The sequence below is a fragment of the Megalops cyprinoides genome, chromosome 4, assembly GCF_013368585.1.
Source record: "Megalops cyprinoides isolate fMegCyp1 chromosome 4, fMegCyp1.pri, whole genome shotgun sequence".
NCBI classification, from domain to species: domain Eukaryota; kingdom Metazoa; phylum Chordata; class Actinopteri; order Elopiformes; family Megalopidae; genus Megalops; species Megalops cyprinoides.
Genome location: NC_050586.1, coordinates 9,087,248 through 9,114,568, shown reverse-complemented (window position 1 = coordinate 9,114,568; position 27,321 = coordinate 9,087,248). Strand labels below are relative to the sequence as shown.

Genomic DNA, 27,321 nt, shown 5'->3' with positions numbered 1-27,321 from the left:
AAAGCAGATCGTCTAGGTTAGATAAAATGTGCAATAACCGTTCAAGTCTCAGCATCAGTCATTTAATGCTTGTGGGCAAGCCTCCTTGTAACGTGCGATATTAAGCGCAGAACACATGACCGATGTCAGACTCCCTGTGTTAGGACCAACCGACGTTCTCTTCCTCGTACTACTCCGGCACGGACAAGTTTCCTCTCCGTCAATCAGACACCCTCCGTTTTTTTTTTTCTGAAGCTACGGTGCGAGAGTGAACTGCCTGCTCCCACTGAACAGAAGAAGACTACTGGTTGAAGACAGGGGCTTCTCATTTAGCTGTACTCAGTTCAGTTCACGCCGCCTGCAGCATCATTTGCTCGTAGCTGGAGAGCTGGACTCCTCAACTGATTTGACAAAGATTTTTAAAGGATGTGCATTTATATATATCGCCATTTAACGCCAGTGAGGTTTAATGGTTTCAACTGGAAATAGATTTTTGCAGGGGAAACCGTTTTCACGTTCGTAGGCTACAATCGGCGTCATTAATACATGCGTCGAAGTTCTGAGTGTTTGCGTGCGATAAGGTAGTTTTACTCGGCAGTTGATAGAAATGTGATCGCACATGCATCCTTTGCGAAGGATTGGGGTCTGTATAATAAGTCCTTGGATGTGGCGGGAGTACGTGAACACATGCTGCAAGAATAGTTGTGGAAATGATTGCACTTAATTTTCGGAAGTGGAGGTCTGCGCGGCGGTGTTGGATTATGTATACAGACGTTTTATTGGTTCCAATCCTTTGGTTTTTCTCCGAGACGTTTGCTGCGCCCGTGCTCACAGCCGAACAGATCAACATGGGGGTGGTAAGTGATGCAAAGCTAATGCCCCTTTGCAAGTGCATCTTCTATTGCTACATGTTATGTCCATGTTTATTAAATTAATATAAAAATATTCTCTTTGAATGTGGAGATTTAATGTTCTCACCTCACTATCAGTTAAGCATGATCTGCTTCTTTTTTATTTATTTATTTATTTTTTTTTTTTTATTTCAAACTTAATTCTTTTGCTCAAATTACACAATTCAGTATTTTGTCATTATTCTATAGGCTACATATGGTATTTTACCAAGGCACACACCTCCTTAATACGGAAAACAGTGTATGTAAAACCATTCTCATCTTTCTCTTGATTATCAAGTCGGTGAAGGATTTAGTTTGTTCTGACAACTACATCAAATGTAGTGCATGGGATACATTTGCATCGCTTTGTAAATATGAGTGTGATGTAAATTTAGCATTTTTGAAATATTTTAAATGTTTGATGAAAAAATGTACGCGAAAGTGGAGTGAGCTATCAAGAAACACAGTAAGCGGTCTCATGCAGCCAGCACACTATATTGCACACCATGCAGTTGATTGACAGGGGGTGAACATTCTGGTATATTTTGTGGCCGGCATTGCAGACCATGGCATTTTAGAAATTCACCCTTGCATTCATGCCTGCAGAGGTGTGTTTTTTTTTAAGCTTGGTGTACTATTCTGTTGAGCGGTGGCGATGCATCCGCCTAACCAGCGTTTGAGCAGTGATTGTGAGAGACATTCAAAATTCACATCCGAAAAGATTCCGAGTACAGTTACATCCTTAACGCTACAGGACCGCACGCGTCGATGCAGTCTCTGTGTTAGAGAAAAGTGGGATTCAAAAACTTTTTTTTTACTTACTCCGTGCAAGTGGTCTATTTTCGTGTCAAAATTTTTAAGAGTGCCGACGTAGATTTTGAAATCCCCTCTACTGCTTGTTTGCATATCCAGAAAAGGGATGCCAAATACAAAAAAACACACACCCGAGTATTCACCGTGTCTCTACTTTTAGGAGGATGCAACCTCAACCTCTCTGTGAAGAAGGAGAAGAAAACGTTATGTGACCCAGTGTAACTAGTTTCTTGTTCTAGAATGGCACGGGAGGCAGCACGTATTAGCGGTAATAGAAGTGATGCATGCCGCTGTCTTTCTGACGGTCTTTTTTGTTGGTGTCTTTAGCTGTCTTTCTTGCCGCGTCTCCGGTTTAGTCGCTCCACCGCGCGTTGCTCATCGCTCTGATGATGCGCTCACTTGCTGAGGCAGGTCCAGACGATTGTTCTCCGTTACAGCTGATTCTCCGAGGCTCAGGTGGCATGGAGGATGGAAGCACGTTGGCTGTGAAATTGCATTCTCGGGTGCCCGCTTGGGATGTTACCGGTATCCTGTGATGATCCCCGGTTCCCCGCTGGGATTGGACACTCAGCAGGGATGCCGTGAAATGCAGGGTCCTGGGCTTGTGAAGCAGCCAGTGGGCTCCTGCCGTCACTTTTGGTGATCCGTCCCCACAGGCTAGCTCAAGAGACACCTGGACATGCGTGGCTGTGATTCTTTTCTGTTTTTGTGGAGATATCTGTTAGGGATGCAGCTCTCAGTGGTACATCCTGGGCCCAGAGGGAGAATCATAAACAGCCAGGAAGGAAAAAAGAAAAAAAGTGAGCTTTTTTCTTTGGAGCCAGAAAAATTCAAATGAACAAAATATATGACAATAATAGTATCATTTAGGCATACAGTGTGCTTTAATGCATCTTGTCTGTCATTTGGACTTAGAATACTTACAGTAATGTCTGACATCCAGCTGCATACTGTCTGTCAGCCTCAAAATAACTAAGCGCTAATTTTTAATATGTTTTTGTGTATTATACTTACTGAGTCATACAGAAATGTCTTTTGATGAATGAAGCTTATTTTTCTTGGGGACGGTTATGAAGAAAGCAATACAGAGCGACCCTTGCCATCCTCTACAACTGAAAACTCAGATTTTCTGTGAACATGATGAAGGCACCATATGGTTTGAAATCTTCATATGAGTGAAAACTTCAATAGCTAACAAATTATACCCAGTCCTCTGTCATTGAAAATTCAGGCTCATTGTAATGCATGAAAAAATGGACAGGAATTGGAATGCAGCAATGATGTGTCATAAGAATTGGATTTTTATGATGCTTTATAAAGTCTCACAGTTGTCAAGATGGTATACAGTAAAGTGTTGGCAAGCTTGTGAAAGAATTATTTATTGATTGAGAGTAGGTCAAAAAGAAAATTGGGGTTTGTGAATGTGTGAGAGAGGAGGTGGCAAAAGCTGGTGGATAAACATACCAAATAAAAAGGAAGGACCATTTAGGCAAGAGGCAAACATGAAATGAGAACTGCTTCTGTGGTAAAAGAGACAGAGCTCTCACTCTGATAGAGGATGCTGAAAGATGATGGTGAACCTAGATAAAACAGAGGTTAGGTTTTTCTCAGTGGTGACCAAAGTTCACCATATTTCTGAAGAAGTCTGTGAGGGTTGCCAGGAAACATCCCTGTTCTCACATCCCTGGTTTTTGAGGCAGGACTTTGTTTCTTTAACTTTCTTTCTCTTTTTTTTTCGTCCCTGACCCACATTGAGCTGGAAGAGTCTAGATGGCTGTGACCCACTGTCCATTGAGCATTGCGAGGGTTCTGAATTAGGACGCAGTGATTATTTCAGGCACGCCGTCTGTGCCAAGGAGATGGCTCTGCAGGAGAGAAAAGTGAATTACGAGTAGAGGTGTGCAGGGGAGAATAAATTAGACTAAAGACAGACTCCTGATAGGTACCGAGCCCTGATCTGACAGAGACAGAGCTCCCCCTCAGACAGTTCCTATTCTCAGTTATCATCAAGTTCTCCATTCTGGCAACTCAATGTGGATGGATAAGCATCTGTTCTGTGGCATTGCAAGGGTTGGCATCTACACATAAACCTTTGAAAGGGCACTTTTCACTAGTCAAGAGAAACCAAGTCTCTGCCCGTTTACCAAAATAAATATGAGCATTTGGAATCTCCACAGAAACAAGCATAAAACCAAAGCAAGCATTTGGAATCTCTACATGTCTGTCACTGGGCTGGTAGCTTGTCATCACTAAAAATACCTTACCACCATGAAGTAAAGTTGGAAGGGGGAGGAGATGTGGCCGCTATGAAGTGGAGTCACTTTGTTCTTCATTTAGTCCTCGTCCCCTTTCCAAAACTCAGTGACCAAGAAAACCTAGAAGAGCATCAAAGACATCACATTGGTCAGTCTCCCACACTGACGAGAAGCTGCTTTCCTGTTATTCTTATTTTTCCTCCTCCTCTCTCTCATCTTCCACTTCTCCTTTGAAACAGGCAGCTTGCAGATCATGTAAAAGTGCATTATTGATTCTAGCAGGGACAGCCCTGTCCCTTCTAATATGTTTGCTCTGTTTCCCATTTGCATTTCTCTTTTATTAACGAGAATAAGAGGGGAGGGGTTAAGCCACACCAAAGGACCAGGTGTGTGAGAAAATGAGAGATGGCCTTTTTTATGTGCAGAGTCTGCCTCCACCCTTGATGTAAAAGCTACTTTATCTTGCCGTTCATTTCAGATGCATGTTCATTTATAATTCGCTCACAGAATCTATGCCAATGCATAAAGAGAAAAACAGAGATGAGAGAAAGGGCATGCAATTTAAACAAATGTTTATAAGATGGTAATCTATTTGTGGTAAAGGCTCACAGCCCAGCTGTGTTCTCTCTGTGTATTCACCCTCTGCCAATTTAAAATACAATTTTTCTGTAGTGGTTTGCATTAACGGTTGCAGCCTGAGCTCTTTATTAGCTGAGCTCAGTGCCGACATTTTTCTTTTTTTTTTTCTTATTTTTTTTCCTCCAGTCAGTTGCAAGCAATTACTCAAAAATAAACTTAAATATTGTGTAGTTATGATTTTCAGTCTTTGGCAGGTCAGAGAATGTTATAAATACGCAGTAATTTGGAGCCCAGTTGGGGATGTCTGTGGTCTTTTGTCCCTCCTGTTAAGACACCCCTCCCCCTACATCCCTTCAAGCTTTGCCCAAGGCAAATTGCCATATTACTGTGGCTTGCCAGGGAGGATGCTTTGATCAGCCTTACTGAAGTTCCTTCACCATGAAGTCAAGGAACATTGCTGGTACAATAGTGTGTTGTTGGGGGTAAGCGTTTGGTGTTTTAGTCCATGGGGATGATGTTGGCTAGAGCTTGTGGTCCTGATGAGGCTATTAAGAGTGCAACCCATGTACGCATGGAAACTTTGTTTTGCCTTGACTGTGTCGTGTCTGCGCAACCCACCTCTATCGAGATATGCATTTTCACATGCATTAATATTCTTTCTCTTCTTGCGTTAAGTGATGGATCAATACTACTCTGAAGGAGTACCAATTTGCAGCAAGAGAGTGGCTACAGAGCTGCACAGTACCAAACTGCTGGCACTGCAGGAATTTCATTCCTGCTTAGATTTAGGCATGTTTTTTTTTTCTTTTTCAGTCTCATCTTGCTGATTCATCTCAGTGTTCCTGGCCCTGATTTCCGGGTGATGTCATTAAGAGTTCCCTTGGCATCAGTGGGCCTGGTCTACAAGCCTGAGGCATGCCGGTTAACCTCTAGCCAGTAGGAATTGAGCGTGTTGTATGGGAGGAGATCTCCAAGGATTCACTTGGTTCAGGTGGCAGCCCTGGTGACACTCTTGTAAACGGCCCCCCCATCCATGATGGCGCTGTGTTCTCTCAGCCTCCATCTCATCACCAGGGTTCTGCTGCCTTTCAGGTTGAGGGCCTGAGTGTGTATTTTTAGTCTGTGGGGGGTCATGGATACTCTCTCTTCTAGGGTGCATAGAAATGTGCTTCTAAAACCTGGCACACAATGGAGGCAGTACTTAATCATACCACTTCACAATTCCCATTGTGAAATTGGCACGGAAGGGTATATAAGTGTAAGTTTTGATGTAAGTATATTGTTCTGTAACCTTAGAGGTTACCTTGTGTGTACCTTCCATCAATAGAATTACAGGTCCTGCTTGAATTAATTAGCATTCTTTTAGTGAGTGATTATTTAAAAAAAAAAAATATATATATATATATGTATATATATATATATATATATATAAGAGCAGAGTGCACTTGCACATGTACAGCAATGTGAATGACGGAGCACATGTAACAATTCTGGGAAAAAAATTGGGCTTTTTCCTTTCTGTGTTCTCATTTTGAAGAACATTTGCATACATTAGCACATGAGCTCTAACTAGAATAACCTGGTAATTATCTGGAAATCATTTCTCACGAAGTTTGGATGTCCCTAAGAGGCTGAGAGATTCGGTTTTCTGTCCATGATGGTGACTTACTTTGTATTATTGTGTCTTTGAAAGCGAGTGTGGAATGTTGGTGCTGAGAGATCTGTGAAATTCCTTTTATTCCTTTAGAATCCTAAAACAGTGATGCCTCCTCAGCCACTTCTGTGAAACAATCCCCTTGGTGGTGATGACAGTTTTCAATATTCCAAGGAGCCTGCGTAGCATAATTCTTTTTTTTTTCTTGACTCAGAGGTGATATTTCCCAGGGCAACGTTTAAAATCAACTGAGAGAGATGTCATCATGAAACAGAAGGGGATAATGTTTTGTCCCCGGCATCAAGAGACTATCATCATATCAGCAGTGGAATGCAATAATGTAGATCTCGCAGGTGCGGGAGTGACTGTGGGGAGTAGCTTCTGGTGCTGGTGCGAGGCAGACTTCCTCTCTTTGGAGCGGCCTGTGGAAGTGAAGGGCGACAGTGGGGGGAGTGGAAAAGGCAGGCGGGATTACAGAGATCCCTTACACTCTGGCAGCTTGTCCTCTGTCTCCAGGGCTTTCATCCAGACATGTGTGAAAGAGATCAATCGGACAGAAAAACAGCGGGGTAGTCGTTGGAGGGGATCCTCGCGGGAGCGCACGGAGGATAAGGGATGAAAAAAAAACAGCAGTCTCCGGGAAGGAGAGAAGAGATGCTCCATTTCCCCCTTCTCTCTGTCACATCTTATGTGTGTGTGTGTGTGTGTGTGTGTGTATCTGAGTTTTGCCTTTGTTTCTACTACTCAGGTGAACACGCACTAATGTCCCTCCGGGGAGAGAACAGGGGGTGGGTGTGGGTGGTCAGAGGTGGGCTGTTGTTTTCTAACCAGGAAGTTAATAGACCTGCTTTCAACGGTATGGATTTTATATTTTTTATTGTGCCCGGTAGCCGATAAACAGAACTTTGTTGTCCTTTGTTACAGACGGTCTGTCTGCTGTGGGTTCTTTGAAGCAAGCGCAAGACAGCTTCAGGGAGCAGAGAGCTAAGGGACCGTGTGAAAAGAGACTGAGTGTTTGCGCCGTAGCTTGGAGGCAGGTTGAAGCTCATTAAACTTGAAGAGCCAAGTCATTATGTTGGTCATTCAGTAGAATATTGTAGCACAGAGTTTCTTGAGGGGATGTGTCTGTCTTTTGATTCTTATATATACATAGCCTCTACATTAATGGGCAATTTTCACAGGGGTTTAAAAAACTCAGTCACATTCCATTATAGCCAGTGTTGTCTTTTACACTGGCTCCCAGATCCTGCCACATGCCTTTACCCCCTTCTCCCACGATTCCCCAGCTAGAGCAAATTCTGTCTCATTGCTTGCCAATTCCTACTGCACCAAGGTAGGGATCCGTCAGTAACCTTGCAGTCTAATCTGTGACTGTGACTAAAAACTTTCTACCAGTTCTTGAGAAAAAAACAGTGCAGCTATCATACATCAATTGTCACCAGCTAAATTTGGTTTGGGAGACAGGTTAGCCTAAAGGCAGGATGAGACTCATTCAAGCGCTGTTTGTGAAAGGCAGGGAGAAGACACTCAGAAACCCATATGGATTAATACAGACGGCAGTCATATACACCACTGCTCCATTACTGCCACATCCTCTTTGTGTTTTCCCCTATGAATAACAGAAGTGGAAAAGCCCAAATGTATTAATTAATTGTGAAGAAGAAAAGAGACTTTTAAATTGTTAAATCACTTCAAACGAGAGGGCTGTTTACAGTTTCCTCAGGGGGGCTGTTTATAAAGAAGAGTCCCTTTAGAAATTTGTCACGCGCCGTATTGGCAGTTCTAACCAGACTGTATTTACCCTTACTTAAAGGGTGTTGCATTTGCCTCATTTTGTCTGTCCACACACAGGTCAATACTGCGTTTTACCATTACCCGGCATCAAAGGGGCAATGTCAAGTGTCTTGCAGGTCTTGTTTCAGGGAAGCAATGATGTGGTATAGCTGTACTTAGCTTTGTCATGTAGTTTTCTGTCTTGCCTACTCTTCTGTGAAAGGAACAAGCATCTGTGAACTGCTGGCAATAGATACAGTAAATTATATATGGATTGTTGGTCTTTGGTTTACCCACCCTGTTTTATTTCATTTGGTTTACAACACTGTATATAAAAATATTCTCGAGGATCAAGCTTTAGGATTACAAGCATACATTCGTAAAAACTGTAATTTTTCACTTTTGTGTTTAGCCATTGTTCCAAGTGATTAACCATTTGATTTGGGGTGAATTTTTAACATAGATAACATGCGCAACTTTGTGCTTTGTGTCTAATATGTTGACATTATCAGTGCTGCATATCAGTGGATTCAGTTCTGGACTTCAGTTCAGTAGTATGAGTGCTTCACATCATCAGTAGCTCTAACTGGAAAATGAGAGTGTGTTTTATGGTTGTTGGAATATTCAAATGCCTCTAGTGCTCTTCTCTCTCATTCTTCTGTGACCCTATATGGGCATTCATGAGCAAGCTAAACTAACCTAATGTGCTGTTCTGTAATACTGTGCTTCAGGAGGTGACTGAAACTCATTACAAAATGTGTGGCACAGCCCTCAGACTTCACACTGGTGTTTCTTACTGTTTTTCCCATTTGGTTTTCTAGTGCTCCCTCCAGGGAACCATTGTAAGCTCCACCCTCCTCTCGAGCTGGAAATGTATGTTGACTTTAATTGATCCGATGACAGATTAATGAACACGGTGCAGTTTGATTCAAAGAAGTACCACTTGAGAGGGCTGCCCCCTGAAAAGTAATTTATTGATTTGCTTCAAAGCTTTTAATTGAATGCAGGCTTATGTATTTAAAGGTTACGGCATTTGCTGGATGGAGCACCATGCCCATTAGCTCCTGATGCCTGATACGCCTGATATAAAAACACCAGACAGAAAGGGTGTACTACTGCCTTCATGGCTTTTTCTGTCTGCTCTGTTTGCCATGTGTTGTGACCGGATTTTTTGTGTCTGGATTATTGGCTCATGTTTTTTAATCATAAGTCTAGCTCTGAGTGTATATAATGACTGACTAGCTTGGTAATTAACCAGAGTGTTGGACAGAACTAATGGTGAGCACTTCTAGATAGTAACTTGTAACATGTCAGTTTTGTTGCAAGCTACTGATACAAATAGCAGTTACTATCAGAATCCACTTTCCATTGGTTAATGCAGACATTTTTTTACGGTTTACAGATTGTGTGAACATCTAAAAAATCTTGTTTCATCCTGATGGCATTTCAGTCAGCCTTGACCAAAGTATTTTGGTCTTTTTCTGCAGCACATTGACAAGAAACAGATAAAAACAGGAAAGACCAGAGTTCTCATAAAGGTTAAGATGTAATGTGATATCAGTGAAAAATACTGAAAAAAAGTCCAAATCCATTGCTTTAAGCTATTGCCTAGCCATTCCTCTCCATTGCAAGCTGGTGTTTACCTTATATAAAACCCAGCTGACAACATTTCTGCTTCTGTCACTGAGTGCCTTACAGACAGATAAAGATCTCTCTCCTGCTTCTATCAACAGTTCAGCGATAGGGCCATGCCATCAACTCATCAAGCTGTTCTTTAATCCGGTGTCACACTTATGTGCACTCACTCTCTCACAATCTTTCACACACACACGTGCACGCACACACGTACACACACACACACACACACACACACACACACATACGTACGCATGCACACACACACATATTCACACACACACACACACAAAAATGTACTCACACACGCACACATACACACACACACACACACACACACACACACTCACACATAAACATACACAAACACGCGCACGCGCACACACACACACACACACACGCACGCACAGCACCCTCCCATGCATTAGGAAGCACACTCAGTGAGACAGATGGGCTGAGCCTAGCATCTTATGGGTTTTCATCCAGCACCAGAGGTTACAGCTGGCAAAGTGTCATCAGCAGCTCGCTTATTAGTGCCTCCTCTGGAGAGATGGTATGGTGCTGGAGACCTTTTTCGCATTCAGGGCAAACATGCATCTGTCACTTTGATCCACTGTGAAAACAATGTGAAAGAATCTGCAAACATGTTTTACCGGCATTTCAGATATTACCATCAGGTTTCAAACATGCACAGGCTTTGATGTATAGTAGTGATTATAACGCATCATGCATGCATTCTCGTTAGTACCAACAGGATAACAATCCTGACCTGTGTGCATGTATATCTCTCAACTCAACTCTCAGTTTTACAGTTTTTCATGAGCTGGCATGCAGATTCATGCCTGTCGTACAGATCTCTGTTGCTGTCCACAGTTACACAGTGTTTTCAAGGCCAGAGAACAGAAGTATAAATGATTAAAGGCTGTATTATTATAGAGTTTGAATGGGAAGCAATTTTTAAATGTATGCGGTATGTACAGCAGTGTGGTAGGGATCAGGGCTTGTAACCCAAAGTTTGGTAGTTAGATCCCCAGGTTGCTCTTGTTGTACACGCTGGGCAAAATGCTTAACCAAATGTTACTTAAGCTAATGTTCAGCTTTATGGATAAATGTAAAAATTGTCAGAGATATGTGTTGTTTCTGCTCAAAAAATGTAATATAATGCGCGGGGAGGGGCGTTTTTTCATTCTCATTCTGTGATTGATACAGTGTATAAGGATATGTTTCCATTACAAAGAGATCACAAAATTTAGATTTATAAAAAATTGGAATAATTTTAGAAAGCAAATGTGCTACTATTTCAGAAATTCACTCAAATTACTTAATATGTCCTGTAAAGTGACATAAAGTACCGCCATACTCGTAGTCATAAGAAACATTAGAGTTGTCAGGAGTGCGGTATAGATATAAGCCATACCAACTTGTGTGGGGGTGATATATGGTCAAAGATAACAAATACAGTTTTTTTTTTACACTGAGCTCCTAGTGTAAGCACCTCCATATCTTGCAGATGTTGTTGGATCAGATGATTGATCACCCCTCTGAAAATTTTCCCCTGCAAACATGTTGTTATGCAGTATTGATCGGGTTCTGCTTGTTTGTGTGACAGGCAGTGAGGGGGGGCTTGTCACTCACCTGCCTGTGAGGTCTCACTTGGGGCAGCCACCCCCCCGCCATGCTCCATGTGATGTCAGAGGTTCGTCTGTGCCCTTGGGCACTTGTTTTTCTGTGGGAGGCAGAATGAGATCCAGTGCGTAATAGGCTATTATTTCACCCACTAAAGCGTGAGAAACCTTTGCCCCTCTTTGTGTGCACGTATTTGTGTGTGTGTGTGTGTGTATGTATGTGTGTGTTTGGGGGAGTTATCTTCATGTGTATGTGTGCAGAAGAGCTTGTGACGATTTGAGGCTGATCCTCAGGGCTGAAACCCTATTGAGAAGCAGTAGATGCTGGCTTTCAATGGAGAAGGTCGACAGAGAGGAAAAAGAGATCAATGTGCCCTTTCAAACCATGTCCTCCAGACCTGTGAAGACATGGTTTGAAAGGGAAGCTGTGAATGTTCCAAACCTGTCACATTCACACGGGTACACTACCTTATTATTCTCTTATTACTACTTTATTACTGCCCAGTGGCCGTATTCTCAGCCCGTGACACTGCCAAGGTGTTTTGTATTTCTGGAGACTTAACCATGTTACTGTACATTGGTGTGGTGTTGCTACATTTTATGCTCTTTTTAATTGTAATCCTGCTGTCATTCCCGTTCCCCTGGAGGCCAATTTCATTTCTGTTCAGCACAGTGTTTTTTTTGTACCACAGTCCTGTTATTGATAACATTTATTATAAAGTAATATAACAGCTTTCAGTGTAAGAGTGTTTATAACTCCTGTAAGGCTGTACTGTATCAGTAAATGTGTGTCAGCTCCCATGGTGCTCTTTGCAAACCCTCCCAACCTACCCACTGAGACAAATACAGCTGCGGTGTCCACAGCCTCTCAGCACTGGAAAAAAGACCCGCTGGTAAATCATCTACTCCTCAGCAGTCTTTTATGAGCAGCAAAACGACCGGCTATCTTGCTCTCATAAATCGATAATAAAGTGCTCATTTTAAACTGTAAGCGGGACTCCCCCCCTCCACCACACCCCTGCCGGCTCCAGCTATGTCCTCGTCACTCTGTTCTCTTCCTCCGCTCTTTCCATCGTAAACTCTTGCCATGTCCCTGCGATCTTAGTCCTGGTGCTCAGATCACTCAACCTGAGTGTATTTCTTAGTGGGTCTCAGCCTGTTTTCCCTGCAGCCAATCAGAAATTCCAAGAGCGTGAACATGAGGTACTATTGAATGTATGTTCCCTTTCATTTCTGAGCAGCGTCATCGTGAGACACTCCTACTGACGTGTCATCTCATGGCACTTGTGAGCAGTCTTTGATTACAACAATGCTTCCACTTGGTGTTTTTTTAACTTATATTTCAGGGCTGAAGCCACATATTGTCATTTATATGTTCAGAAAGTCTGTGGATGACAACCCAGGCTGAGCCAAAGTTGTGGTTTGAATTGAGAGTCATGGAGTGAATGCCTAGTTATAAATACAGTAGTCAATCAGTCAACCAATCAGCTTTTATTTGATGTAGGACCTTTCGCAATCAGATTCTCACTGGGCTATTTTCATCAGTGTTCATCAGTGCGCATTCTACTCACACCATTCATGATGTTATTTGATTATTTTTGCCGTGAGCCAATATTGTAGGAAAATCCTCTTCCATAAATAGTCTCACATTTAATACATGTTTTGAATTAATGGTGCATTTATAGGGATTTTTAGGGACAATATGGATAGCTGATGTTCATACAATAAAACCTGCCATTTCTGATACTGACACTGATATTTCAGGAATTTTGTTTCTTATTGTTTTGGCAGCCCCTTTAGCTATAAAGCTATGCATCTGTTCTTCCTAGCAACATGATCACCTAAATGAGGATAATAAATAATATCAATGCAAGAAAGATACTGTTAATGTGAAGAAGAAATGTATGAAGTATAACCTTTTTAAGATACAGATGAAAATATATTTCTATAATCTGTTCTTTCAGCTCTCAGATCCTTTCAGAATCATTATTTGATGTAGCACCTCTTACATCCAGATTCTCAAAAGGTGCTTTACAGTGCACCATTGCTGGAGGGAATTCAAAAAAAGAGAGGAAAAAGAAAAAAAACAAAACAAAGTAGGCTAGATAGCGGAAAAAAATCCCAGGGCCCTTGGAAAAGGTGGATGAAATGAATTGCTGAAAATAACGTGAGGAGAAATAGGAGTCATTATATCACATTCCCATGACCACCAGTTCACCACAGAGTCACGAGAACGGGGGCAGGGGACGTTTGTCATTAGGACCACAATTCAACCAAGATGGTCGTTGCAGCGGTGGGGCGGGCGCGAGTGCAGGTCCTTTCACTGTTCACGGTCGTTGGCTGATTTTACAACGTCAGCTCGTAATTAGCTGATATTTCCCCCAGAGTACCTGGATCATTACACAGAACCAGAGGGCAAAGGAACAATTACGCTGAAATGAAGTTCTATCTTAGCTGTAGTGTAAAGTGGATCAGCACAGTTCAGTGAGCTGCAGTGGTATTGGAATAGGGTGCTCCTGATGGAAAATCCAGCAGGGGGAAAGGGCAGGTGGGGAGTAGGGGGGGGGGGGGGGGGGGGGGGGGGGGGGGGTAGAGATATACGCCTGCAACTGCTGCAAACACACACAAAAAAGAATTGCTTACTTCCTGTCCAGGGCAGGTTATGAAAGGATCGCTTACAGCCGATCCTATGAGATGGACCGGCTGTCACTTTGTGAGGTTCCTCACTAAAGATGGTGAGAGGGGGGAAGAACAGACAATCCAGCTTTTCATGGGGAGAGAGGCCCATACGCCACACAGCTGCCAGGACGCGGTGGTGCGGGGAAGAGGAAGCACATGATTTCACTCATTGACCTCTTGAGTCTATTGTGAGAGCCCCTTGTCATGCAGCAGGCTTCCCCACACCCCACCGCATCCCCCCCCCCCGGTTGCCCCAAAACTGAGGTAATTATGGGAGAACTTGACATTTTCCGAGATCGCCATGAATCAGAATGAAGAGTGGTTTGTGTCATTCTGCTTGAAAACAAGTCTGTGTTTAAAGTTCGGATGATTGAGCCTTTTCACATTTTGTGGGAACAGCTGTGTGTGTTGGGGGGCGGGGGTGTTGAGGTCATTACTAATTATGCAGTTTATTTATATTTTTCTTATCAGCGCTCAGTGCCTAGATCTTTTACATCTGAAATTGTACAGCCAGCCATAGGAAGTCATACCATGACATGCACTCTGCTCGATCAAGATAATAATGTTTTCAGACCATTAGGATTATGCCCTCTTTGATAATGTTTACTGTGGGGGAATGCAGATTTATGTCTTATACTGAGCATATGCAATGAAAATGTCAGTAAAGATGATACGCGGCATTAGATGGGAAAATCAGTTTAAAGTAGGCAGCAGAAAGTAGATAAAAGAGATAGACTTGGTGCTTTATGTATAGCTCTTGATTCAGTTCTACAGCTGGCACACATACCATATTTTCCCCCCCATAACCACAAACCATTACATATAAGTATAGGAATAAAATATGTTACCGGAGTGGATATCTGTTTACCAGAGTGGTGATTATGTAAGCGATTGCTGAAAACAACTTGTATGGGAGAAACGTGTCCGTGTCCACAAACATTTCTACAATGATAAACATTTTCTGTGACCCAGCACATTTTCTGTGGCTGGCTATAGTGATTTTCACTGAAAGCCTTTTCTGTCAGAGCTCCTGCCGATGTATTTTCCTGATGTAAAGTCCCTGTGTTCATCAGTGTGTGTTCATTTTTTGCTTTTTTTCTCTTGAGCTAATGTTACAGGAAAACCCTCTTTCATAAATTGTCCCATTGATCAGTTAATGCATGCTTTGAATCAGCGGTGCCTCTATAGATATTTTCAGATAGATATGTTCATGCAACCTTAGCTGCCAATTCTTCTACTGACACTAATATTTCAAAAAATGTTGTTTCTTATGATACTGGCTACTTTTTATTTTGCCATAGCTGCATACATGTTTTTCCTAGCAATACAGTCACCCAAGTGAGGGTAATAAACAAAATCAATGCAAATAAAGAAAGATATTGTCAATATGAACACTAAATACATATAACATTTTAAGCTTCAGATGGAACTATATCCATAATCTGGTCTTTTAGCTTCAAAATTATTTCAGCATCATTTCAGGATCAGATGGCAGCAGGATCAGTGTAGCCAAGAATATATACAAAATTATTTTAATAATGTTGACCAGAAAAACATAATGTGCTGGAAGGATCCATTTAACGTAAGTCCATTTTTGATGAGATACATTATTTTGTCATCAATATTTTAATGTCTTTTGACATTGTCTTTTCAACTTCAGTGTCATTCAAATTAAACATTTGGATTTGTGTTTCAAAGATGGTGAGAATGACTGAAATGGCCCTAGCTGTATCTGAACTGCCGAACTCATGCAGTACAGTGACTACCTTTTCCAGTTTGAAATCTACCTTACACCAGTGTGTAGTCAAACTGAACACAAGAGACTCTGTCAGAACTCCAACTGCTGTGCATCTTTGTTGGTGTGTGTGTGTGTATGTGTGTGTGGATGTAAATGTTGCGGGACTTAATAAATTCTATGTGAGCAACACTCAGAGATCTGAGAAGGATAATTTCGAGGAAACAGGGTGGGCCCATCGGCAGCTTCTCTGTATTGATGATCCTTTCTGAAACATGGGTAGCCAAGGTCTCCAGAGGTTTTCTGGCATTGTGTGTGTTTTTTTTCCCAGTAAAATGCCTGTGAAAAGGGAGTTCTTTGTGCTTCAGCATTTCGTACAAGGCTGAAGTCATCCTTTAGTGGCTTGTTTTTGTGCATTTGTGGTCTGCTTCCCTGTTCCAGGAACTGATTCCCCCTGCAGAAAACCCTTAATTTTGGTCACACTGCATCTGATCAGCTCGCTGTGCTGCTATTGTACCCCTCCTCCTCATGCTGTGACAGTGGTGCTGGAAAGGGTGGTGGCAACCGGTTTCAGCAGGGCCAGAGACAACAACGGCACGTCAGCAGCGGGCCAGCTAGCCTTCTGATACTCCCTTCACTTGGAAAAAAAAAGTGTGTACATAAAAATACACTGAAAAAGACAAATTAACTCCAGATAAAGAACTCAAGCAGTAACCAAGGTGTTCTATAATAAATGAAAAATTCTTGGAGATTATTCCCGGGCCCTCTGAAAGTTGGCAGCGAGGGGGGCTTCAAAGGGCCTCGGGTTGAACTGTGCGGTGGGGTAAAGTGGAGCAGGAGGGGCACTGCCCTACCAGAGGCATCCGCGAGAGAGGGCAAAAGAAAAGGGCATTAATGCAAGTGCAAGACTCAAGCCTTGGCTGTGTCTCTGTGGCTTCCCCGAGGGCTGATGGGAGCGTAGTTGTTTGTTAGATCACCAGCAGCTGTGGGATTTGTCCAACGATAAGCAGTTGCGCTGTATGCAGGGCGTGAGGCGGGGTCCCAAGGTGCCGGTGGCTCCTTCACTGAGGGGGCAGTCGCCACTGTGTTCGCTGTTTATCTGAGAGCGTAGCTGTGCAGCTATGGCCACGGACATCTACCTGGGCTGTACAAGAGACCCATATGTGTGGCACAGTTCAAGAGCATGAGTGAGCAGGTTAGTGTTTGCTACAGACGGCTATGCAACCTTCCCAGAACCATCCCTTGGTTGATGGACCTGAGTCTTTGGCTTGGCCAGCTAGCCGTATCCCAAAGATTGATAGCTTAGAGTCCAAAACCTGCCGCAGGCTTAAATTAGTTACGTTTGACAAAACAAAAATCACAAAAAAAACATCAAGGCTGAGAATTCAGATCGATGCGTTTGTTCTGTTCAGTCACCGAAAATCCCGAATGCCTTGACAGGTTCTGCGGCATGTTTTTTTCGGGTCCTGTCCCCAGCTATGGATTGTTGGCAGAAAACGGGAAAAGCTGCGCGCGAATGAATAAAGATGCGGTAGTGTTGTGCTTTCTACTGCGCCCTTAATCCTCAGAACCAATTCTCCCTCCTGAATGTCCCTTTCCGCTTAATGAGAACGAGGCCAAAGTTACCCTCCTGCGCTGCGAACTTTGTTTTTGACACATACCACTTTATCTTAATTGACTTCCCTGCATGTTGAGCTGTTCGTTTTTTGAGAGAATCAATGCGGCATAGCCCGGGGCTGTCAGTTCGTGCTTCCAGGCCACTCTGGGGGCTTTTAAAGCCCTGCTCTTAAGTTCACAGTGAGGACTTTGTGATTCCTCTTCAGCACAGATTTTTGGGTAGGTTGTTTAATTCGCTGTTTAATGATGTCTGTGTGCGTGTGGAGTTTATTTGATTACAGTGAGCTCACTTACACAGAGAAAGTTCGCTGACTTTATCGGCTGTGCAGTTGGACCCTGCAGATATTTGGCCTCCTAGGTGACCGGTGCACTCGCTCCCTCTCTTTCAGCATGTTGGCTGCACATGCGCTCATTGGGTGGCCTCTAGGTGACACTTGTGGATTCAGCACAAGAGCTGTCAGCGGTAGAACTCCCCCACCAGCGCAGTCAGTGCCCACACTTACCCAGGAGTCCGAGGAACAGGACTGTGTGTGCAGTGTGGATTGTGTGCCGTGCTGTTATTGTTACTTGTTCCTGGCTTCTCTTTTTCATCCCAAGACCCAGCATTATTGCTGTACAGATTCTCCGCAAACCCCAGTGTGTCAGGTGCTCCGGTCTGGTGGTGTTGTTTGCCTTTACCCTGCACCTTTCCGCACATGTCTTTGTCACCTTCCACGTCTGTTCAAACAGCTCCCTGTCTGTCCCACAGGTCTGTTCAAACAGTCCTCTCACTGTCCCATTATCACAGTTTTACACGTTTTTTTTCCTCATTTCCAGAGAGCACTGATGTTTACAGTGCATCTAAAATGACAGAGGGATGATGGAGGTGAAATGGATATTAAGGGATATTAACCTAATTGTAGCCCTCATGTCCTGATTCATATTCATTAGGGCCCCAGGATTAGTTAAAAATATTACAATCTACAATATATTTTGTAGAGATTCACTTTGAAGATTGAGCAAAAAAATAACAGAATGAAAAATCAGAAGGAAAAAAAATAGATTTTTGTTTCCCTTAGACTCTGATTTAAGTGAGTGGTAAAATATGTTTATTTTGTAAACTGCACCTTAATGTTTTCTCTCTCTGCATGCAGGACTGGCTGAGTAAGTTTGGGTACCTCCCAATCCCAGACCCTGTGACAGGACAGCTGCAGACCAAGGAGGCTCTGACCAAAGCCATCAAAGCCATGCAGAAGTATGGAGGCCTGGAGGAGACAGGAGTGCTAGGTCTGTGTGTGCGTGTGTGTGTGATTTACACATGTTTGTATATGTAACTGTATGAGTGTGCATGCAAAGCATTTAGATTTTGCATTTCATGTGCGCACAATCTGAACTTTTGTTATCACTGTAATGTTAAACAAATCTGTGTGTGTGTGTGTGTATATGTGTGTGTGTGTGTGTGTGTGTGTGTGTGTGTGTGTGTGTTTACGGGTCTCCAGATGAAGACACCCTGGTTCTGATGAAGACCCCACGCTGCTCCCTGCCAGACATCTCAGAGTCAGAGTCACATTCAGTCCGGCGGAGGCGTACACTGCCCTCCCAAACCAAGTGGAGTAAAAGGCACCTGTCCTGGAGGTACGCTGTAAAGCACTATGGGAGATTTGAGGCTCACATCTTGGTTTTCACAGACCTTTCTTAATAAGGGCTGTAAAAAGCAGAAAAGTGAGGGTGGAAAAGGGTTGAAATTTAAAAACGGCACATATGAAATATTTGGCTCCAGCCAGTGTCCCACACAAATACTGTAAAGTCTTAACCTCTTTATAACTGACCTCTCTGTGGGGGTGTTACTGTTATTATGCTGCACAAGTAATGAACAAGGAGGAGATCACACTGGGAGCTTTTACCACATTTTTCCACTTTGAATTTTTTGGTGTGATTTCCAATTTTTTTAAGAAGTAGACAATAGAAAATCTGTCTCCTGAGTGTGTAGAAAATTTCTGCATGATTAATAGTCACCCACACATTCTAGGTGCAGGACTGAAACATAACTAAGAAAAGAAATATGGTCTGCACACTATGCTGATGCTCCCAAGCGGTTGTATTTGTGCATATACTGTATAATGATTTAATTCTGGGGTATGTTTGCCAGGACTAGGAGGAAGAATTCCACATGTGTGTGCTAGCTTCAGATACGTACCATTACATTAAACCATGGGTATTCCTGAATATTCCATTCCGCATTACTGTGAAATGTGGTCAGTGCTTCAAGTGGTATACACACATACTGTGCCCCACTATTTATGCCACCAAATCATGTGGGCTATAATCTTGAAATTGCGCTGCATGACCAAGAGGCAGGTGTGCTTTCAGCTTTGGTCTCTCACCATGAATTTAATTAAAATATCTAAGTAGAACTGTTGTGTGAAAATAATTTTTCCTGTGCTTCAACCTACTCATAACCTCCCTCCTCATAACCCCCCCCCCCCACCGCCTTTACAACGCACACATACACACCACTCCCGGTTGAGTTGAGTGGTTTCCAGCTTTACTGCAAATCAGAATACTGTCAAAGCTTGTTAGTGGTCACATACTTAATTGGTTTGAAATACAAGAAATCTAGCATGGACCTGATGACACCCTGTGAATGGGATTCCACTTTTATGAATTACGAGGGTTCATAGAATCACAGCACAGAAGGTGGGAAGGGACATGCATGTTGGTGATTATGACATCACAAGTGAAGCCGCAGTGTCTGTGTATGTTGTTCTGACATGTTGAGACTTCCAACACTCACCTGCTGCCCTGTCATTGAGAATCTCAGAGTAATAATGTATTGCGTCTGTAAGTACCAAGCATTGTGCTGAGATGACAGTCGCATGCCTAGATGTACATGTAAGTTCCATGCAGTATAAAAGGCAGAGGGACTGTACCACTCCAAATACAATGCTATCACATATCCCGAGGTAAACCTACACATACCTAATTACATAAAATTCTGAAGTACACGTCCAGTGTACTTGTGATATGAGAAGCCATGAGAAGAAGTGAGCTTGTATACAAGGAGCACAGAAGGGGGCCAAGGACCGAATTAGTTCAAGTTTACGGAGCGAGAAAAGTTTCTCGAAGCTCCTTTTAAGAGGTAACCCAGCTGTGAATCCTAATCCATCTGGGGGGTGCGTTGGGGGGGGCAGAGGCTGTCAGGGAAAGACTCCGCTCTACTCAGCGCAATTCAGCACACTTTCTATCCATCTGATTAGGGAGCTAGCAGGTAGTCATCACTGACACTAAGGAGTGACAACCCAGTTAAAGACAGGATCAGGGGAGGCTGAGCTCAATCTGTAAAGCTCTAAATGTCAGAGGCTAGTTACTTCACTCTGCGTTTCTGTCTTCTCTTACCTCAGGTTAAGGAATGTGCATTTATTATTTTTTTCCCCATATTAGAAAGTATTTAAGTGGATTCATGTATAAATGAGAGCTGCAGGAGGGCTTTTTTTCCAGATAAATTCCTCAAAGTGCCATGAAAGTTATCATGTAATAGTCAAGGGTTCTGAAAAGAAATTCTGAAGGACAGAAATCAGAAGAGACTTTGGCAAGAAGTACAGTGTACAGCTTACTCTGTTAAGTAAATGGGGCTTTCTGTGCTCATTTATAAATGCCTGAGACATCCACCACTTGAATTTAATACATTTCAGAGAATTATGTTCTACCAGGAATTACTGTGACTCATGAACAGAAAAGCACATTTTAAGTAACAATCAGATTGACCTTTTTTAATGATAATCTAAAGGATAAATTGCTGTTTTTTCAGAAAACAGCCCTAGTTGTGACAATTATAGGTTGTTTGTGTCCTGCATTCACTACAGTTTCTTCCAGGACTTTCCTTTGTGTGTTTATTGGGCTCATTTATTGAATTCCAACATCAGGATACTGATAAGCACAATCAGAAAGGTTTGTTTAGTGGAAATGTTCAGTCATCAATCCAAGGCAATTATTATTAGTTTTTGTTGTTGTTGTTATTATTACTTTCATTATTATTATACTTCTTATTGCACGGTAGTCATCAAACTGTTTCAAACTGTTTAGTGTAGCACAGTGGTGAGGAGCAGGGCTCTTACCGAAAGGCTGCTGGTTTGATTCCCCACTGGGGCACTGCTGCTGTACCCTTGGGCAAGGTACTTTTCCCAGAATTTCCCCAGTAAATATCCAGCTGTATAAATGGGAAACATGCACAAATTGTAACCTATGTAAGTTGCTCTGGATAAGAGTGTCTGCTACATGACAATAATGTATTAATGTAATGTAATGTTTCTCCTACCCTCAGGATTCGGACGTTCCCGAAAGAGTCACACCTGCTGGGGCGGGACACGGTACGGGCGCTGATGTACTACGCCCTGAAGGTCTGGAGCGACGTTTCACCCCTGAACTTCCATGAGGTGGCAGGAACCGAGGCAGACATACAGATCGACTTCACCAAGGCCGACCACAATGACGGCTACCCCTTCGACGGGCCCGGGGGCACCGTGGCACACGCCTTTTTCCCGAGCGACCAGTTCATCGCAGGGGACGCGCACTTCGATGACGACGAGGCCTGGACGTTCAGGTCACCGGGTGAGGGCATGAGGCAGGGCGGTGGTCACGGTCAAAAATTTTGGAATGGCAAAGAACAGCTGCTCGAGCTGTCTCATTCAGAGGCACCTCAGTGTCTGGATTTTGCATTTGACTAATCAACGCTGGAGACAGTAGTGTCCCTCGCTAAATCACACGCTAAATTAACCGAGGTATAACTCAGTCATGATCACAGCCAAAAACCTGTTAGGAAGATCCCATTCTGATTTGTTTTGAGTGATGGCACAGCATTAATGAGCTGGCAAAAAGACATGCTAAGTAGCTCTAGCTTTCAGAGTTGTTTTTATTTTTTGATAATAGGTGCGAATCACCTGCTTAATTTCCCATAATTCAGTCTAGGAGGTATTAGCACTAGACATTTTACCTCGGCTCTTCTCTGGATATTAATTCAGTCCTTGTGATTGAGAAAAGGTCACTTGATGGAATAATGCTTTTGTGATGACAGTGATTTACTATGAGATGCATGCGAACGCATGAATGATTTCCTGTTCTGTTGTTTTTCAATAAAGAAATACTATCACATAATTTAGGAGGGCAGAAGATCCTTATGTCAAAATGTCGTCCTTATGTCAAAAAACAATGAGGATGAATCTGTCCTTATTCCAGAATTAGTTGCAAAGATAGATTTCTTTTGTCAAATTTAAACTTGCCACAATAATGCGTGCAAAGCTAACATAGGTGTCTGGATGAGAACATTAAGTGCTCCGGTAAAATTTGGTGATTGCTCCCTGCTGGTTAATTGAGGAAGAAAAAAAGTTACTCTGGCTGAATTCAGTGCTGCCAATTTTATAAAGAACCTGACCCTACTGTTACAGGTCAGATGGCTTAATGTTTATGACAGCAGGCAGCTGGCTTTGATTAATTACCTTTATGTGGTTTCCCACTAATGCATGGGCTACTCACTGGTTGGAAACAAGGACTCATTAAGGAATTTGGGTGGGCACTTTGAGCTTTTGTATTGCTTGAGATCTCAATTAGAAAAGAAAAAATCCATATACATTATATACATTTATATGGTATGACATTTTTGCACACTAAATTATTGTAGAAATGTCCTTTTAAAAAGATTAATTAAAAAATTCTCACATTTCATTCATTTGAATCAAGCAAGCAGTCATGCCAGATATCAGTGGTGTGTTTTTGTAATTTGCTGCACGTACCTTGCAAAAGTAAACAATGTCAAGAAATCCAACAGACATATTTTTCCTCTGAATTATACATTTTGTACGGCCGGAAACTTCCCATTTTTTATAAACACCTCAAGACCAAAATCCAAAAGTTCAAAAAAAGTCAGACATCCGTAGTCTGGGAGAAATTCACATGGGAGAAATACCTCCTCACCATCTGCAACCTCATTGTTGAACAGTAAGCAGAGAGCCTGACCTACAGATTCTAATCTTACAGCGCTGTCAAGAAACCCACTTTCATTCTGAGAAGGAGCTGTAATTGCCTTCAACACCAACAATGTCCACAATGACCCATTTGGGACCAAAAACCAGTTCAGAGAAGCTTTCACCTGGTGGGGAACCAGTGGAAATAGCTTGTTATGAGAATTTGCTTTTCTGTTACCTTTAAGATGACATCTTTTGGGTCACCACCTTCGGCTCTTTAACTGAACACTGTACTTTTTTTCTCAGAAATCATTTTCCTCTAAATCCACTGACAGATTCAGAATAGAAGGTGGTTGACGTTTTTTGAGGGCAAAGTTAAATAGATAGAAATGTCAGAAACCCTAGAATGGAGGAAGATATTTAGGTCTTCATTCTGGAAGGTTATTTGGGGCATGCACAGCAGTGCTCACTAATACCCTCAGAGTGCTCCTTTCAGTCATGCATTTATTCCTGATCCAGCCAAATCCTTTAGCCTGTAGCTCAGTAATCTCTGAAGACACTTCAATAGGTCTGCCTTGTACCTTTAAAAGTGTGACACCTTTTCAGAAGTGGCCTATTTTACTTGACATTTGCCGACAGAGGTTGGTGAAATAAAATCTGAATCAGTTACCAGCTTTAAGTGTTTAATTATTGTAGACAATGTAGTTGCAGACTTTGTGTGTCTCTATGTTAACTTCAATGCGTAAACTCAATGGAAAGCCTTTCTCAAAATGTGTGCTGGCAGATTACAAAGAGGGTTGCTCTGTAAGAGGCATCAGCCATCTGACAAAGAATTCAAGTGTCAAGCTGCTGCCTTTGACGGTTAGACAGTGCTGTTGGTTGTACTGTGCCTGGAGTTACTCTTAACTTAGCTTTGACAGTGTAACACCTCTATTTTTATGGTGTAACACTTTTCACAGTGTAGGAAGCCTCACAGTGTAACACCCTCATATTCAAAGCATAAACAGAAAGATCAATAGGCACTTGTCAACAAATTTCAACTTGAACAAGGAAGTCATGTATGGGACAACGAGAGTAATTTTGCATTTTTGTAGAAGAAAATAACAAATAACAAATTACAAATTACTCCTCTCCTACCTGAACGAAACAGGGTGAAGAATTGTCAGCAAACATTAAAATAATAACTGTCATTAAAAAAACTGCTGAAAATTTGATTTTAATATTTTGTCCTTTGAGTAAAAAATTCTCATTTCTGTTCATAGAAAAAGGTCTCTGATGTTTCTTTCATTCCTCTTCCTGTCCCAGAGGCTCATGGGATGGATCTGTTTGCAGTGGCTGTGCATGAGTTTGGTCACGCCATTGGCCTGGCGCACACCTCTGCCATTGAGTCCATCATGCGGCCGTACTACCAGGGCCCAGTGGGAGACCCACTCAAGTACAACCTCCCCTATGAGGACAAGGTCCGTGTCTGGCAGCTCTATGGTAAGTGCAGCCACTCCCTCCCACCTCATATGTGAGCTATGCAGGCAGGGTATATACAGAGGGGTGGAACAGTGGTAATTTAATAGTGTGGATGCACCATCCATAGTAGAGAGGAACAGTAGAGATTCTGTGAAGACAGAGGTGCTGTACTCCAAATTAGCAGAACAGTTCTCTGTTCTGATAGAGTGTAGTTCCATTACAGTTTTTTGAAGGGTGGTGTCTGGAAGCCACTAGGGGCGGCAGTGTAGCATAGTGGTTAAGGAGCAGGACTCGTAACCGAAAGGTTGCCGGTTCAATCCCCGCTGGGACACTGCTGCTGTACCCTTGGGTAAGGTACTTAACCCACAGTTGCCTCAGTAAATATCCAGCTGTATAAATGGATAACATTGTAAAGAACTGTAACCTATGTAAGTCGCTTTGAATAAAAGCGTCTGCCAAATGAATAAATGTAAATGTAAATGTAAGTTGCAGATTCAGTCCAGGGGAGGGATGCAGATTAGATCCTATGTGTGAAACACTCTAATGAAGATTGAAAGCTGGCTCTCATCCCTCAAACTTAGAATGTCTTGTGCGGGGATATGTCCTTATCTCATTCATGCATACAGTTGGAGTTCACCTTCCTCTGCTTGTCAGAACACATGCATCCTTATCTGAAGTGTCTGTAATTACCCAGGATGTCATGTGGGACAAGGCATGCTTGTTGCTTCCATGATGGTGTATTTTTTTTGAAGAGGTCCAGGAAAGCTGGGATTCAAATACGTTTATTTGTGTCTCTTGGTTTTAGAATCAATTAGCGAATGTGTTTGATTGGCTGTCCCAGGGTCTCTGGCCCGCTTATCGCTGTGTGCTGTGTCTTAGTACAGGTTGGCATTAGTGCATAAGGAGAGTGGCCAGGCCTGTTGAGGCAGTCCAGAGGAACAGGGCTCTATCAGTAAAACTAAAGGTGTTTACAGAGCTCAGCACCACCATTCAAAATTAATCAGGGCTTGGAGCCACAGTGTGTTTACAGCAGAGTGCTGAATATGTGTTTGGTTGGTTCTGCTGGAGCCTTACTGTGGGTGAAACAAATGCTTTATCATTTATTTAAAATTCTGGATTACACCATGTAATCACATCCTCAGAAAAAAACCCTACTGAATGCTAACACTTTGCAAAGGTGCAACCTCAGAATAGGTCCACTTCAGGATATTACAATGTGTTAATAAATATTTTTACAAAAATTTTTGCAGTAGTCAGTTCTATTCTCATGTGTCACAACATGTAGGGAAGGGAATATTGTCTATCTACAAAGCCCTTAGATTGAAAAATGCTACAGAATGTTTTTTTCTAAATGTATTTTTGGTATGTTTTCAAACACATTTTTACAGTCACAGTCCTTCGTTTCTTCACCTTCAAGACTATAAATACTGGGATTTGATTTGATAATGTCTTAAGTGTGTTACATGCTGCAGAATAATGTGATGGTATTAACAGTAGTTTCCTCCTCTTCCCCAGGGGTGCGAGATTCAGTGTCCCACACCGATCGTCCCGACACCTCTCACAGTGCAGATCCCCCTGTCCTCTTGGACCTCCCCGAAAACAAGTCAACTGTCCCGTAAGTAAGAAACCTAGTTGTTGACACCTCACAACCTGCAGGAGAGAATCCGTCACACCCAGTGTCTCTTCAGGGATGATCAGTGAGCACATAAGATTGAGTGTGACGAAGTTCACCACAGTAGCTCACTTAGATAGCTCTCCTAATCAGGTGTGAAACAAGTACTTATTCACAAACTAGCACTGTCAACATACTTGCTCCATGTTTTAAGTTTTCATGAAAAAGTGCATGTTAAAAGCTCTCCTACATCTCCTGTCATTGTTGTTTAATCATGTTCAGTCACTCTTTTGTCTGGGTACATACTGTGTAGCAAGCACACACACACACACACACACACACACACAGACACACACATACACAAACATGCCTGCAAACACTCGTGCAAAAGAAGCATACGCATCCATATACACACACATACTATATATATAAACACATACAAATATTCACTCACTTGTATCCACAGATACATTGGATACACGTCGCAGTGAACAGCGCACCTGCGACATTGAACTTGTCTCTGTCTTCTCAGGCTGGCTCGTGACGCCCCAGACAGGTGCACTACGCACTTTGACGCCGTGGCCCAGATACGCGGAGAGGCCTTCTTTTTCAAAGGTAGATTCTGGGTGGGGAAAAGCAGTTGATATTCAACCCTCTTCGCGCGTAGGGTCAAACGGGTGTGATTAGAGCACTAGATTGGAAAAAATCCAGCTAACGTTAGCTTTGAGGAAACGTTTAACGTTACAAAGTATTGCAAATGCGGTGGTGAGAGCTGTGAGAAGCTTAATAACGCTTATGAAAACATAACAAACCATGTAACATAACACGCATACTACTTAGCATAAAATAAGTCAGGTACAAATGGGTTAAACCAGGAAAGTATTTGAAGTAAATTTAACTTCACTGCGCTGATGTTCTTATCCACGTTGACAAATGAGAGAATAAAAGTACAGCTGATGAAGGCACAGGGGCAACCTTACAGAGAGAACATAACAGAAAACATCTGGTAGTGTGTGAATCCATCACAAGGTGCTGTGGTAACAAGTGCAATCATAAATATTAAAGTGCTACAACA

At 42.5% G+C, this 27,321-nt stretch overlaps 1 protein-coding gene across 1 annotated transcript in view; it reads left to right on the top strand.

The window, feature by feature from the left end:
• The first annotated feature begins 491 nt into the window (after nt 1-491).
• LOC118776855 (matrix metalloproteinase-17-like) overlaps nt 492-27,321 on the top strand; it is a 29,558-nt gene continuing 2,728 nt past the window's right edge. Inside the window, exons 1-7 of the mRNA XM_036527457.1 lie at nt 492-836; nt 18,371-18,503; nt 18,716-18,851; nt 21,538-21,824; nt 24,479-24,655; nt 26,150-26,249; nt 26,779-26,861. Of these exons, the coding sequence (XP_036383350.1) occupies nt 690-836; nt 18,371-18,503; nt 18,716-18,851; nt 21,538-21,824; nt 24,479-24,655; nt 26,150-26,249; nt 26,779-26,861 (1,063 nt within the window). The 5' untranslated portion in view covers nt 492-689. The remainder of the gene's footprint in view (nt 837-18,370; nt 18,504-18,715; nt 18,852-21,537; nt 21,825-24,478; nt 24,656-26,149; nt 26,250-26,778; nt 26,862-27,321) is intronic.